This window comes from Triturus cristatus, chromosome 6 (genome assembly GCF_964204655.1).
Source record: "Triturus cristatus chromosome 6, aTriCri1.1, whole genome shotgun sequence".
NCBI classification, from domain to species: domain Eukaryota; kingdom Metazoa; phylum Chordata; class Amphibia; order Caudata; family Salamandridae; genus Triturus; species Triturus cristatus.
Window position 1 is genome coordinate 1,815,026,610 of NC_140589.1, and position 17,410 is coordinate 1,815,044,019.

General features: G+C 39.1%; 1 protein-coding gene across 1 annotated transcript in view; it reads left to right on the forward strand.

Moving 5' to 3' along the window:
- SELENOI (selenoprotein I) overlaps positions 1 to 11,222 on the forward strand; it is a 309,374-nt gene extending 298,152 nt beyond the window's left edge. The window contains exon 10 of the mRNA XM_085613176.1: positions 7,645 to 11,222. Within this exon, the coding sequence (XP_085469302.1) occupies positions 7,645 to 7,764 (120 nt within the window). The 3' untranslated portion in view covers positions 7,765 to 11,222. The remainder of the gene's footprint in view (positions 1 to 7,644) is intronic.
- The last annotated feature ends 6,188 nt before the right edge of the window (positions 11,223 to 17,410 follow it).

Below are 17,410 nucleotides of genomic sequence, written 5' to 3' on the forward strand. Positions count from 1 at the left end.
TTGGAACATCTTACGGGAAGGCCTACTAATTGTTTCCAGAAAATGTCATCTGTAGTCTGGAGAACTGAGGAGTTGGAATAACCCCAGATGCCTGCCCCATAAGTTGCTACCGAGACAGATGTGGCAGTATAAACTTTTTTAACCATAATAGGTTTTGCACCCAGTTTTTTAATGAGAGTGTAGAGCAATAATGCTTTTTTCTAATAGTAAGCTCCTTGTGATGATCATATTGGACCATGTTAATTGCCTGTCAAAAGTCACACCTAGGTAGGAAAAGACGTTATTATGGGCTATTTTCTGGCCAGCTATATAAAATCTTTGGACGTTTCCATCTTTACGGCCAGTAATTAGGATGAAGGACTTGGCCTCATTCGTTTTTTGCTCTAATTTATGCATGTAGTTCACATAAATATCTAGTAGATATTGCAGAGCAAGGCCCGTGCGGGCAATTAACACCGCATCATCTGCATACAGGAGGATTGGGGTACGTACATTATTAATCTTAGGGACGTCTGGTGTTGAGTCCGACAGGGGAGCTTCCACCCTTGCATTATCCTCCATCGGTGTTGATATGCAATGCAGTCAAAAGCTACTGATAGGTCCATAAGTGCCAAGTATAAATTACCAGGCTTGGCCTGAATATACTTGGCAATTAGGAGACTTAAATTAAGACTATGATCCTGGATGCCCATTCCCTTTTTGAAGCCATATTCGACTGGGATCAAACGTTGTTATTAGCAGCCCATACCTCAAGTCTGTTCAGTAAGACCCTGCCCATGAGTTTAGCCATGCTAACCAGCAATGACAATGGCCTAAAGTTTTTGGCCTCCGATTTGTCTCCTTTCTTGTGTATTGGGATTAAAATAGATTTCTTCCATAAAACTGGGGTACCCACCTCAACGACTGCGTATAAACGTTTAACATCTATGGGAATGCCATCCGGGCCAGGAACTTTATTGCTGGAGCACTACATGAGAGCCTCTCTGATCTCATTGTAATAAAAAATCAGAAGGGGTTTAATGAGAGGCGAAATGGGTGCCTGCTGTGTTATCACACCCTCAGCTTTTCGATCCAATATCAAGGAGAAGTGTGTAACCCTGGATTCCTCATCTACATGGGAATCCAAGCTTGGAACTGTTGTTGGTTTGAGAAAAGGAGCGTTAATGGTATTCCAGAAGTCCTTAGCTTTTTTTGAGATGGCGGCTAGATACAATTGGTCCCATGCTTCCTCCTTTAGAGTTTTGATTCTGATCTTCCTGGCCTCTTTGTATTGGAAACGAAGAAGCTTGACTAAATCTGCGTCTCTGGGCGTGCTTTTGAGAGCCTGGTGTAAGGCTGATAAGGGTTGGTACAAGCTCGATCATACCATCTTGGGCAGGAAGTTTTAGCAATGTTTTTTTTTCTAGTTAAGTGATTCTTAATCTCCACTAATATTGATTCAAATGCCGTGGTTACCTGGATGGGGTCTAGTGAAGGACGGGGCCCTCTAGGGCCACACAGGTTAAATACAACCACCTGCTATGCCTTCCCCGGAATGAAGAGTTGGTCAGACAGAGAATGCACACTTACTTTATTCAGTATATGCTCTGTAGAGGAGCCCAGTCAGGCCTTCACCCTAAGATGCTGAGGGGACTGACACCCCAGGGTATGCTAATACATAATAAACCCTTCTTGAGACTTCGACCATGCCACTAATAGAAAGTTACCGTTTTGAGCCGGGCATGAACAAAGGAGGTACAGAGAGATGAGCTAACACCTGTCAGATGGGCGCACTATCAGTACTCCAAGGCCACTGTGCCAAGTCTCAGCGTCTCCTGACGTGGGAGCAGAGCTACACATTGATATTGGAATGCAGAGAAAGAATATCAGTTCATTAGCAAGTTGGGTTACAGTCTTGACCAGGAGTGAAAATAATAACAAAGTACAGTGTTTTGCTGAGGCAAGCGAGAAGAGTAATAAGGCCTAGTACGAGCACAGCCCAAGCAGTCTTTTAGTAATTGCGAAATACAAACTGGAGTCACACAAGCTAACTCTAGCTTACACGTTGCAAGGATAACTGTGGATTGCATACCATAATACAATGGCGTCTATTTAGCCACATATTGCTAACCCAATATAGCATGTGTAAGTGCACAACAGGAAGGGGAATTTCAAATCTAACACGAAGCAGGACATAATCTCGTTTTGTCTGTTGCCTGTTCGATCGGAACAAGGGATGTTTTGTCTACTGTGGCCCATTTAAGTGTAATCTCATTATTCCTTGCTATTATGGGTTTAACATACCTTGGCTGCTCCAAGTATATTCCTACCCAACCCGTTTCTGGTTCGGAAACTCAGGCAAATATTACTCTCACTTATTTTCCTAGCTCCCACATGGTACACCACCCTGTTAGAGCTCTCATCTTCACATCAAAAGCTACATCTCACCTCCTGTCTCTTCACTCAGAAGCATGGAGAAATCAAGCATCCAAATCCCAAGGAGCTCAACTTAGCGATTTGGCTCCAGAAGTCATAGAGTATAGGTATTTAAATTTACCACTAGACTGTATGACTATTCTGAATGAAGCAATAAAACCTACTACCAGAGCTTGCTATGCAGCAACATGGAAATGGTTTGTTTACTGCATCAACAACAACAACATTTTACCTCTAGATACTTCTGTTCAGAACATGGTCTGTTACCTTTTAAACCTACAACAATGTGGGCTAGCTTACAAATCTATTCGGTTGCACCTTGCAGCAGTAGCTGCATATTTGCAAAACAGACAACATTTGTCTTTGTTCAAAGTTCCTGTCATCAAAGCATTAACCCCTTCCATGCCCATGACGGAACGGTTCCGTCATGAGCATCGGTTGAGCTGTGCTCATGACGGAACCGTTCCGTCATGGCCCCGCCCGCGCTCGAACCCTTCAGCACCGCGGGGGAATCCGCGCAGCGCTGAAGGGGTTAATGGAGGGCTTACAAAGAGTTATACCACCAAGAATTCCCCCGGCACCAGTGTGGAATCTTAAAGTTGTGCTTACAAGACTTCTGGGTCCACTCTTTGAACCGCTACACAAGTGTCCTTTATAGTTTATAAAATGTCCTGGGAAGGTTGCATTTCTCGTGGCAATCACTTCATTAGGGAGAGTTGGTGAGTTACAGGCATTAACTTTAGAAGAACCCTTCTTTCAGCTCCATAAAGATAAGGTAGTGCTTCGCACCAATTCCAAATTCCTTTCCAAAGTGGTTTCTGCTTTCCATATTAACCAATCAGTTGAGTTACCTGTGTACTTTCCTCAACCTGATTCAGTAGCAGAACAAGCTCTTCACACACTTGACGTCAAAAGAGCTTTATTGTATTATATCGAAGAACAAAAGATTTAACAAAGGCAATCCTATTTCTCAATCTGGCAATTTTTGAAGAAGGACTATTACGTGCATTCAAACTTGCTATGCAGAAGCCAAAAGAACTTTATCTATACCCCCAGAGTGCATTCCACTCGCAAAATAGGGGCATCTATGGCCTTTTTAGGAAACATTCCTATAGCTGACATTTGTAAAGCAGCAAATGGTCTACACCACACACATGTACCAAACACTTGTTTGGATGTATTAGCACGCCAACAAGCCAATGTAGGGCAGGCAGTGCTTAAAACACTTTTCCAGCTAACTGCAACATCTACTGGTTAGCCACCGCTATCGGAGAATACTGCTATATAGTCTATGCAAAGCATGTGTATCTACAGCACACATGCTTCAAATTGATAATGTTACTTACCCAGTAAACATCTGTGCTAGGCATGTAGAGTTGTAGATTCGCATGCGCCCACCTTCCTTCCCGGGTACCTGTAGTTGTTGCAGTTCTCATTCACGTTATCTACGCAGGGACATCTCTTTACTACAGTCATCTACTCCATTCTCACCCTCTTGCGGGAAAACAATCTTAACAATGGAGTTGATGCCCATGCGCACTATCACCGAAAGGAGGAGGCACCCTACCTCGTGACTGGAAAGACTTCTTAGAAGAAAAACAACTTGCAAACATCCGTACTCAACACTAGATGGCGAGAGTATGCAAAGCATGTGAATCTACAGCTCTACATGCCAAGAACAGATGCTTACTGGGTAAGTAACATTATCCTTCCGTGTTTTAGGTGAAATCCTGCTGAGCGGGGTTGTGAGGTAAAGGGATCAGTGGTTTAGGTATGTTAGTGAGAGGTTCTGTGTTCAAGATAAAATGCCTAATGTGAGTGTGCATACCCAACATCCTGTAACCCAAAAAATTGATGTTTTCTTTTTTTTTAGCTTTAAAAAAAAGAAAAATTCAACTAGTTCAATAATTAACCGTGATCACAATATATGACCCTCGGATTCATGATGTAATCACAGAAAGATTCCATCATGTGACACTGACCAGATTTGGAGGAAGGTACATTATGATCTGAACTGACATGATGGGAGATAAATACTATAATATAAACAAGTTATTCTGAGCTCAGTGGCTTGCATTATTCTCGCTCTTCAAAATCTGTTCAGTGAAGTAAGCAGCCTTTTTTGGTACATGAAGTATCCATTTGAAACTATTAGGTGTTTTTCTTAAGGTTGTTCTGAGAGTCTTCATGGGTTAGGTGCATTTTCCTAACACCACCCATATTCTGAATACTTTTTGGGACTATGCAAATACCAGGAGTGCCCTTTACAAAGGCATAAGATTAAACACTGAGTATCCCTCTGGAGCACACACCTAACTACATCCTACATGGCATGAGAAAGCCAGAAAATGTGAATACTTTCATATTGTGATGGAAAATCACGCTAAATATGTATCCCAACTACTTAGTTATTTAAAATGTGAACTCTTTGTATACATTCAGGGAGAGAAAGCTGTTTTCTCACCTCCTGTAAGCTCCATTGTGGTAATACGTCATTTTTACCATTTGCAGTATACTAAAAAATATACAAATGTGCTTTAGTGAACACGCTCTACATAATATGTTAATGGTCCACATTTATTTCAGCTCTCACCGCATTTATATTATACATATTATCCGGGTTGATAATGTGTGCCTGGTAATTATGGTGGGTTGTAGTTCTCTTCACCAGATACAATTACCGATGTGTTATGCCACAGGTATTGGTGAAATTAGAACACAATTCAGATGGTACTTGAAGTGCGTCATGATGCGGTATTGCATTATTCAGCTATAGTTGACATTTGGTACCATGACTTGTGTCACTTAGAACACAAAGGGGCTTTTTAGCCAGCATAAGCCCCATCCTGCAGCTTGTAATCTCATTTGTATTATTATTTTACTTAAAAACACCGGCATGCAAAGTGCACCTGGCTAAAAAGTCAGCATCGGGTGTTGCACATGCGATGGGGCCATCTGACAGCTGTGTCCAACCTCTTTTATACTTGTTACTACGATCAATGACATGACCGTGAACCATGCAGCTGAGCTAATAGGGCTATATAGGAATGATTCCTGTGAGCTGGAAAATTCAATGAAGGGCATAATATACTCTACTTTGCAAATGCCTCTTCGTATAGATTAATGCTGCAAAGAATGTCCTTTTTTTACATATAGCTCTAAACGACTGCCCCTAATCATACCCATTATCAAGCCCCATGTTCCCAGCGTACCCTGTGTGCCATTTAGTTAAGTACACCACTTTGCTAGTTGGAAAATCTTAGATTCGCACCCCTCTAATATTATTGACTAAGCTACACCCCAGGCTGTGTGCTGTATAATTTTCCCATCCATTGGGAGGTGGGTGTTCGGCCTGAACAGATACCAGGCCCAGGAGCTGACTTCCGCTATGCACATTTGAAGGCAGTGCTCAGCAGGGGTTGGCCACCCCATTTAGGGCTGGGCATATATTCAGCAAACACAAAAAACAAAGTGGTCAATGCCCCCCGTTATAGTGTATGGCTCACAGTACACACCAGAACTCATGCCCTCACCATGTTCTGTTCCTAGTAGACTGCTTTCTTTTTAAGATATGTATGCCATCTGCTAAGGGGTGCACTGTGCATTTTAAGCTTTGCCTACGAGCTGGTACATTTACCAAATACTGTCCTTTCTTGCCGAAAGACAGAAGAGCGAGCTTTTGAACTATACCGGTGGAGGCTATTGCTTCAACCCTCACCCTCCCCAACTGCATTTCCAAACTGAGGATGGCAATTATTTGTACCTAAATATAACAAGATTGGGGAGTGTAGAGGGGGGCCTGTGTAAGCGCTGAGGTGGATACGTCCTCCACTCAGTTAATTAGTAAACAAAAGGATCCACCTCTAGAAAGAGAGGTACTAAGAAGACTGGGTACAGTGGGGTAATGGTAAGTGCGTGTCCCAATATGGTTGGGCACACACCGTGTTGTTTAAATACCCCTCACACACCAAGAATGGCCCATGGTGTCATGCTTCATCATAGGGGTCTTCCCGCCCCGCTGCGGGACGGGGCGTGCTACGACCTACGACTACGTGGGAGCACTAATGATAAAGTGCTATGTGTGATGCAAAGGGAGGGTCTGATGTGATTGTAAGTATGTGTTGTTAAAAAGCACCTGGCCCCTTAAGACAGAAATTTTTTTAATGTGTCATGGGAGGCTGGTACTACTTAAAAACAAGGTGCGGAGTTTGCCTACGTAATGTGTGGTTACTCCTTGTGAGTCAACATGTTTCGATGCGAAGCATCTTCATCAGGACAGGGAAAGATCCCTCCCGACTAGAAAGCATGTGCTTAGTAATATAAAACTAGAGGTGAGAAACGCATTCAATGATGCACTCATATACTATACCTAATCGTATGTATGCGTATCTGCAAAAACAAGGAAGGAAAAAGGACATATTCAGTGTCCCTGGAAACAGAGCGTAGTACCTGTAAACATAAATAGTGCGCCATTATGTGACAAAAACGCGTGCATTTGGCTAAAAATCTAACTTTATCAGGAAAAAGGTGCAGTGACCTGTAAAGAAAAGGACAGTACAAGACACTAAAAATTATTTGTACCTCCCATCTTGCCCAAGGATGAGGTTCACTACGTTTGCACCTCTCCGCCTGCCTTGCAAATGGGCGGTAGGACAGAGTTGCCTCAAAACTTGTAGCGGCCCCCCTCATATGCTCCTTGAGCCACAGCAAAGCAGGTTGACCTGGCATGCCGTCTAGTAGCCTCAGAATACTGCAGGAGAATGGGAAGCAGGGTAATCTGTTCAGATCATCTAGTCTGCATTTTGATCAAAGTGCTTTGGTAGCTGTAAGATAACTTCTCTGTAGTCTACCCACTTTAGGCATAAGATGGCACACAGTTCCCCCTCATTAAACAATGGGGCTATTTTTAAAACTGGGCATTCCCTTGCTCGACAAGATGGGAGGATAGAAGGATGGGGGACAAAGACTCCCCTTGTCTGGGCAAGGCGTGATATTTGTTTTTAGAAATAAACCTGACCCTTGAGCAAAGCTTGGGGCTGGGGCTACACACTGCCACCATGGTTGGGGAAGAATGGGATAGTTCTGGTGTGTGAACGTACATCTCACTTTGTGCATATACTAGTTTATTTTCATATCTGACCAAAGTATATAGAAGGTCTTTGAAGTTGGTGACTTTTTGTCTTGTGACAAGTTGTCTTTACTTAAGACTCCTGCTTTATATATTTTCAGGTGAACCAATTAAGTAAGCATTTCAAGATTCTACCCTTCTCGCTCAAGAAACCAAGCACAGATTGACTAGAGGAGGAGGAGGAGGAGAAAATCGGCCTAAAGACTTCTGAAGAAGTGTAAAAGAAGATGCCTGTAAATACTTCCGCCATCACCACATATGCCAGATACTCCCTAAACAGTCATTAGTCTACAGTGCACACAATGCTTCTCCACTGGAGCACAGGACTTAAAAGGATGAAAAATTGTTGGCAAAATTAGTTGATGGGAGCAACTTCAAAGGATACATTACTACTGTATGTACGAGACCAACTGAATGTCCTCTTGAAGATTAATATTGGGCATTTTTCCTTAGTGTAGTTATTTTTCTTTATACATGAAGCAGGTTTGGGAACAAAGCGCATTGTTCAGCGTGCAGAATAGTTGTGTTTCATGTGCCAGTTAAGTCACCACCAGCAGCATAAACTGGAATTATATGTAATATAACAGAAGCCAAAGGAAGAATTTCATTCATGAATGATTAGAGGATTTCCAAAGCACAAGAATGGCTTTCAGTTGCCTTGTCCATCTGTACTTTTACTTCACCTTCCTTTTGTATTGTAGAGAGGAAACCATCGCCCAGCCATCAAACACCCTTAAAGTACTTCTGAAGTATTTGATGGTTTTAAAAACGTAGTCATTTATTATGGTCTTGAGGTATTGTGTTTTTGAGCTGTTGTTTACTTGCAAACTACAGCAGTTTCTAATACGAAATGTTATCATTTTTGGAGAAAAAGGAAAAGGAAAATGTACTTTTATAAGACTTGTATGGTTTACCTTCAATCAAGTTCTAAGACTGAGTCAATCGCTTTGACATTAATGAAGGACTTACCTTTTCAATTAAAACATGGTTGTCACTCTCTGTTTGCTATGTATGAGCTAGGTATATGTCTCAACTGGCTCATTGGTTGATCCTTGTGTTGCTTTATTCGAAAGTCAAGGGTGGTTTCCCAAAACTCACATTTTAACAATTCTTGACAGATTGAAAAGAGAAACGTACTTGATTTCTGTTCGTCCTCAGAGTAGATTGCATTTTCTGACATATAGAAAAGCATTTTTACTTATAAACAAAAAACACTTTGTTGGCTGGCTGGGCTTCTGAACATTTTGTTCCTTCTTTTACTACCCAGAGTTTCTCCTATTCAAAATGGGATTCATTGCACTGCTCTGTAGCAGCTAAATGCTCTGTAAAAATACATAGGTTTTCTGAAAACAATCTTCTTAGCTCACACTTATCTCTTGCACGTACGTGCTATTTCACAGCCAGGAGTGTTTTATCCTCCCATGCTACATCAATGAATTGTTAATACCAGTGTCATCAAGAGTGCAACAGGTAAACCCAAGTGTGCTTCCCTTAGCAAGCGACCCAGTCAACGTTTTCTTTTTTTTAAAATACCATTCTAGAAAGTATATTCTAGAGCAACAAATTTTCTCTGTAACTTGCTTCTCACTAATGAAAGCAAAATAGGAGAATGCTCATATTGTGCTTTTTGAGGAACCGGTAAGTGGATAACCCATCTTTGTATAGTACGGTTACTGTTCGACTTCTGTGCGATACTTCTGAATATTAAGGTTTTGATTTCAAGTTACTGAAGCAAAGGTTGAATATGTGACACAAACACCTCAACCATTTGACATATGAAGAGTCAACCATTTAAAGATTTGTTTTGGGGGATTTTTAAAATCCTTTTCTGCTTCTCAGCTCTGCGTTTCTGGCTGACCGATTATGAAAACACACTTACATACCAGATCTAAAATATGTAATTATATTTGAATTACCCACTGGGTTCCTAACAGATCTGTTTGTCTGCCTATTGTACATGTTTCCAGGTATTCCAATTCTAGTTCCTTTTGTTAAAAAAAAAAAGCACTTCATGAAGCATGGATCACTCCAGTACTCTAAGCTTGTGATCTGTTCTTGAATGTTTGTGCATTTTAGATATTTCACATGTTCTCAAATATTTGCTCTTACTCATGGAGATGGCATAAACCATAATTTGTCCTAAATGGCAGAAAATACCAATTATGCACATTTTCTCACTTAGTTGTCAGTCATATTTGCTTTTGTCAGTGCACACTAGTGTCTTAAGCCAAGTTATCTAAGCTGCTGTAATATGATGTTTTGCAGTTTTTTAAACTTCCTGTTAGTTCTGTTAAAAGGTTGGTAGCTGTGGTGGTGGTGGTGCAAATCTTATGCCGATTTTTTGTTTTCCTCAGTTTTATATTTGTATTTTCCTCGAGCTTGAATGAAGAGTGTATCTAAACCCTTTTAATTTTGGACAGGGTACACTTGGAGGTAACAAGCACGGTTCTGAAGTGTATTTTATGTATAATTTAACATGCAGACCACTAATATTTTTGTCAAATACTTGCTAGTTTGAAACAGTGTTCCCTCGTCTGGTGTGGACCTGTCTGCTGTATTAGACATGCAAGATGACAGTATGTACTATTTAAATTGATATTTGTTGTATTTTTGGGGAATTGTAATCATTGGTATTCAAGTTTGTCAGGTATGAAATCCATAATCCAGTTTTCAAAATAACTGTAAATATTTTTTATTTTTAAATGGAACTTGGTCCAAACGGCGCAATGCAAGTTATCAAACCAATTTTCTAAATGATCTATATTTAGCTGCAAATGGTGGAAATTGTATTTCTTTTCTAACATTTTATTGTCTTCGTTGAGATTCAGAAGCAAGTGATTACATTTGCATCTTTTAAATGGTGTTTCATTGCACCTACATAAAATCACATTTAAATATTGAGGGTCTTCTTGCCTTGCATAGGTGTGTGGCTGGTTTTGTTCGTGGATCTAAATTGTCTGTCTGCAAATTGTAAAGGGTCTGAATAGAAAGGTATTTATGACCTGCTTGTTAACATAGAACAGGCATCCTTTAGTTTTGTAAGCTTCCCCATTCCAGGAGTCTTCTGTGATACTTGATGCATTACCTAATGTAATGTGAAATACCTGCTGGACTCTGGATAAGTCATTCTAGCTTTGAACTCTGTGAAGACAATATCAACTGTAAAAAAAAAAAAAAAAAAAACTTTAAAAAACTGGTGTGATCATTTGTGTAATCAAATATATGTAGGAGACCGTTAATTTATTTGTTTTTTCTTTAATCTGTACAGAGAGCATCACACATAAATTATATTCTGATTATTGGGCTGTCTTCTATTTTATACATTACTATCATTTATCTGTTCTGCACAACTCAATGTACTTATTTTTGGGAAACGGAATCATACATGGAAAAAGCCTTTTGCTGTTTCAGAAACTGGTGCCTTAGCCTGTTTGCACCAAAGCAAACAAATATAACATAAGCTAAGAATATGATTCCTTTGTTTTTATTGACAGTAGAGATTCTGTAGAAATATGCTAGACATAACGTAGCAAGGTTGAGGGAGATTTGACCATTTCAATGTTTCAGTGGCAGATAAGATCCGAAAAATCCAATATTAAAGACAAGACATCATTAATATTTTGATTCATTTAATTGTATTCATAAATACCTCTTCATTAAACAAAGATCAATAGCTTTATATGGTTTTGCAAATTATCTTTTTTATTAGAGTAATACCTTACTTGGTGTACAGTAGGCACTTTCATTTGAAACCCCCTTTCCTGTACGGTTTCCTTTTTGGAAGTGCTCTTCCTGGTCAACACTGTCAATGTTAAGTTTTAATATTCTAGTGTCGTTCTTTTTAGATTGTCCATAATGTATAGGAAAGATTAATGTGATCCCTGAAATAGTTTAGATGTGTAATTAAAAATGTATTTCAAGATGTTGATATTATAGGGTTGCATTTTCTTCAGAAAAGATTTCAGAAGCCATGTACATAGTAGCTATTTACAAATGAAATTATTAATTGACGAGTCTGTGCTGCATTTCTGAGGTTCATTGTTCCCAAAGGGTTAATTGGGTAGCTTCTGTCAAAACCTCTACTCTCCACCACAGGCTCTTCCTTGAAATTTATTAACATTGCATCAGCACAGCCTATGGCCTAGCCCACAATTATTTTTAAATAGGTATATCTCTTCATTTCTTACATTAATTTCATTTTATAAAAAAAGATTTTCTGAAGGCATGTTTATACCGAATGGAAATGGAATTGCAATGCATGTTTCATGCGGTGGTAGCCTTTGGCTGAAAGTCACTTTTTCCACCTTGAAAAGGAAAAACAATCATTGCATGGCAAGATTTGTGCTTGTTTGTGTTGAAAATTAGGAGTAATCTCAATGTCCTTTTTCTCACCTGCGCTACATGGATTCCTAAAAGATAGGGATTCAAGAGAAATGTCTGCAAAACAAGTATTTCTCATTCTGGGATTAGAGAAATGTCAGGTTCAAGGAATTCTTGTGCCACTTGTCACTGTCAGGGGCCAGCCAGCCAGCCTTCTTTACATAATGGTAATCTTTTTATGTTTACTATAAAAGCTGGCCCCTGCCGGTGCTCTTGAAAAGAACTTCCTCCGCAGGCAAGCTCGAGTGTGACGCCAATATGCCAAGGCAACCCTACAGGCAGATCCTGTATACAGATCTCCTGTTGCAGGAGAAGTTGGTCAGAAGTGCACTGTGAGGATCTGGGCAATGTAATTACCTTAATGCAGTAAGCTTTAGGGTAAATACATTACCTATCCCATCATAGTGCTTCAAAAAGTAACTGTGCTGACCGCTCAGGTTGTGGCAGCTAATTCCATTCCACGGGCAGAAAAAAGGGAAAAATTCCTGTTTCACTTTCCCTGTGGGAATTTCTTCCACCACTGTTGAAAATGTCAGTCATGCCTGTAGTGTTTTGAAAAGAGTAGGGCACTGTTAAGGAGTATTGCTGAAAAAAAGGTTGTCTTCCATTAATGTTCAGCTGAAAGTAGATTTGTTCACTACCACAGCAAAAACTAGTTATGAACCTACATTCATTGGGCATATGTAAATTAGCATGAGTTCCCACTTAAAGGAAAAGTTACTTAAAATGGAATTTGATTACAGTGAGTCTCGGCTCTTCCGTTTCTTTACCCTTTGGAGTACATAGCTAGTCAATGTTAAGATTCCAGGATGTCCTTGGGCTACAATATGAATAACGGAGTATAGTTCATGAAATGCATTGGAAAATGACAATTCTCATTTCAAAAATGTGTATTGTTCTTCAGGTTCGTCTATAAGATAAAAAAAAAGTGGAACCATTACCTGAAAGAAGTCTTAATTAGTTTATTCATTGAAATATTATAGTGTGTAAGCTTAAACCCTTTTCCATTCAATATCCCCTTGTCTATGTAGTTCAAATCACTGTGGGCCTGCTCTCTGTGTTTTTACTCACCAGGGAACAATAATATTGTTGGTAGTGTGCACCTTTTATGTTTGCACAATGTACTGTTCCTATGAAGCTGATCACCTGGTTTCTTCACAGTTGTTGCAATGAATACTGTATAGATTATTAGCTTGTGTTGTATTTTAGACAGCCTAAGCCTTAATGTATTTGTGATAGACTTCCCTAATGAGATGAATGTTTGCTGTTCAGGGTGGTTAACATGGTTAACTCAGTCTATATTCTGATAAGGTTCATGATATCTTCAACTTTCAGATGCCTGCTATTTCTATTATCGAATGGTTAGATTAGCACTATACCAAAAGAGGATGAGGGTGAATCATTTCACGTGTGCATAAAAGTGTACTGTGACCCCAACAAACTGCTCATAATATAATGAAAACACATGCCTGAAATGTACCTCTGTGTATTGATGTGCCTGCTACGGATAACTGTGCAATCTATGGTTCAGAAATGAGAATTCCCAGTGATGCTCAGTCTTCATTGATTCACGTTAATAATGTCATTTATCTGCGCTTTCAGTCATCAGTGAGTTGGAGCTGTGTGTAAAGTGTATGTTCATAAATATTGTGCAGTTGTGCTCTCCTTTCATTTATGAAAATGACTTGAAATTTTTGTAGATTTATCATGATTGCATTGACTAGCTGACAAATGTTTCAGAAGGTAATGTAATCTTTGTCTTTATGCCACAAAGCGGATTGTGTATTCTTTCATGTACCTTTACCAACTTTCCCTCAGCAAAATATTTGCAACTATATTCTGAGGTGTGTTGGCACTGCAAAAGATGTTTGTAGCAGTACAATACATTAATGTGAAAGTGTGAGTGCTTTTGTATGGTAAAGTATGATAGTAAAATAATGTTTACTTCCTATTTTTTTTAAGGTCAACTTTTTCATGACATCTCCACATACTTTTCTTTTGAAAAAACCTATTTTAGTATAAAACTGGTTCACAAACTTCAGTATTTATAACAGCTTGTAGCAGTTTGTTCCAGTCTAATGGGGGCATTGTTGGTGTAGATGGCAGTTTCTGAATGTGTGACACGAGTATGCATACTCATTTGCATTGAGCAAGGAACATGATTTGTGCTCATATAAAACTTGCATTTTCTACTTGTAGTTAGTTTCTGCACATTGTTAGTGGAGCTAAATGCTGGCAAATGAATAGTTTTAAAAATGTTTTATTAATACACTCAGGCATTCTAAAATCCTTCAGACTCTATTTGCCTGGGATTGGAACTTATGTTAGTCTATGAGATGCTTTTCAGGCTTTATATGGGTCGTTTCAGACATCCATATGTCTTTAATTAAAATCTAAATTCACCATTGATGATAGTCATGCACTAGCTGAAGAAAACCCCAATAAATGGAGTGACAGCACTGCAATGCTTTCTACCACATTTAAGTTTTCCAGGGCAAATTATGTCCCAACACCACCATATCACTTTATTTATGCTTCGATTGTTTAAATTTACATATTATTTAATGGTGACCTAGACAGTCACTTATAATCCATCATTTACTTAAATTTAATACATTTTCAAAAATAAATTCAGCCATTATATTAATAGGTTCCAGGGACCTGTTGAACTCGCATTGCTTTTAGGGCTAACCTACACTGGAAACTCAAACTTAAAATATTACTGCAGACCATTTCTTGTACAGCCTATTCCTTTTTTGAAGCATTGAATAGTTAGTCATGTTTTCTCAATTTATGTAATTCCAACAATTCATTAGGAAAATAAAAAATGTAATTTGAATAATTATCTCTGTTCACTTATGTACACAGAATAGGTCAAATCTGCAATCAATAACTGTCCTTTAATTTTATTAAATCAGTATAGTCCATTGAACAAGTATTAACGTGTAATAAATAACATTGCACTTTTTATAGGCAGCAGAAAATAATCAGATGGAGTATGTGCCAGCATTTACTTATTTTGCTGTGTTTTATTTTATTTTTAAATCTTTTTTTCCTTAAACAGCTAACTTGAAATGATGGTAATCCAGTAAAACTTTTAGTTCACTTCACCCTTAAGTGGTCTGATTGCTCCCCACATTTATGTAAAAAGAGCCATGGGGACCACTCTGTCATACAAAAAAATGTTGTGCTGTCCATCTATTCAGTGGTCTCATCATAGCACTTTGTGTAAAATGATTACCAGTTACAAATGTGTAGGTCTTGATTTAATACCTTTATTCATGCCAACCCTGTACTCTGCTTAAAACCTACAGCGAGAACACTTGCCCATCATATCTTTAAAAAAAACATATGTGCCTCTGAGCATTCATCCAGACTGTGTTGCTAAACAAGTGAAAAACGTGGGCCCCTCGGTTGATGCATAGGCAGAGATTCAGTGGAAAGTGACTACATTTATCTGGAAAACAAATCAAACTGCCTATAACACTTTCTTTACCTTGGCAGAGTATCTCGCCATATAATGGGGTTACTTACCTCATCATCCACAAAGTCCTAATGGGTGTGTATATCTAAACGCCAGGGCCATGAATAATCCGATATCAGACATGATTTCATAATATCAGAACATATATAGTTGATTTATTATACGTATTGTCATATAAAAGATACATATATCTGTACACATCCACATGCATAAATATGACTAAAATTCATAAAAGGAAAAGGTGCCTCTATATATCAAAAAAATACCTAATTCATACTCCATTATATCTGACCCTGATCCCCATTCATTCAAACCGTGCTCTACAATCACACCAGCAAACAACCACTGAAAAAGACAAAGGGAACAAAACTATTATTGACTACAAGGTGTACTAATGTAATAACATATTCATATATAGAAGCACAGTATCTTTCAAAATACAATTCTTGTACGTAGGTATGTTTTTCCAATAATGTCTTTTTTTCTTTAGCTTTTAGGACATTTAGAACATTGTTGTCATCGCGACTTGTTCGTTGGACCTACACCGACGCGTGTTTCGGTGAAAGACCAGCAGATATGGTCACACCCTCAGGGCGTTTAGAGGATCAAACCTTAGAGCAACAGAGAGGGGGCTATATATCCACTGGCGTTCGATGAAACCAGGTAGGAACACTTTCACTGATACAGAAAAAAGGAGGGGCCGGACAAGCAAATCTGCCTCGCTATTAAATCAAATATCCTCAAGTATGTTAACAAACGCATACTTGAAAGAGACAGCGTGATGAGGTAAGAGAATGGCACAACTAGGCATCCATCAATTCTTTGGCGTGAAGACTCCAACTTGATTTAGATAAGTCGCACCAGAATGACAGAATGAACCTTCCGTCAGTATTCGCTCAAGAGTCCAGTATACGAGGTTTCCATCGCCCTGTGGTGTGGCTGATGTTAGTGGCTAGTTTTTGGATTGTGGCAGCGGCCATACCACAGGGCAATGGAAACCTCGTATACTAGACTCTTGAGCGAATACTTTAATTCTAGTGCGACTTATCTAAATCAAGTCGGAGTCTACACGCCAGAGAATTGATAATGCTTAGTTGTGCCATTCCCTTACCTCATCACGCTGTCTCTTTCGAGTATGCGTTTGTTGACATACTTGAGGATATTTGCGTTAATAGTGAGGCAGATCTGCTTGTCCGGACCCTCTTTTTTTTCCTCTATATGTGAAAGTGTTCCTACCTGATTTAATCGAACGCCAGGAACCAGAGACGCCAGTGGATGTATAGCCCCCTCACTGTTGCCCCAAGTTTTGATCCTCTAAGCGCCCTGAAGGTGTGATCATATCTGCTAGTCTTTAACCAAAACGCGCCTCGGCGCAGATCCCATGAACAAGACATTATGACAACAATGTTCTAAATGTCATAAGAGCTAAAGAAAAAATCAATTATTGGAAAAACATACCTATGTACAGGAATTGTATTTTGAAAGATATTGTGCTGATATCTTGTGCATATATGTTCTCATTAGCACACCTTGTCGTCAATAGTAGATTTGTTCCCTTTGTCTTGTTCAGTGATTGTTTGCTGGTGTGATTGTAGAGTATGGTTTGAATAAATGTATGGGGATCAGAGGCAGATATAATCTAGTATGAATGAGGCATATCTTTGATATATAGGGCAACTTTATCCTTTTATGAATTTTAGTCACATTTATGCATGTTGATGTGTGCAGATATATGTATTTTTCATATGACAATACGTATATTATTAAATCAACTATATATGTTTTGATATTATGAAATCCTGTCTGATATGTGATTATTCATAGCCCTGACGCTTAGATATACACACCCATTCGGACTTCGTTGATGATGAGGTAAGCATCGCTATTATATGGCGAGATACTGAGCCAAGGTCAAGAAATTGTTTCAGGCAGTTTGATTTGTTTTCTAGATGAATGTAAACAATAGATCCTGCCTTCATCCTGTAGCTAAAGAGGATGCAAGA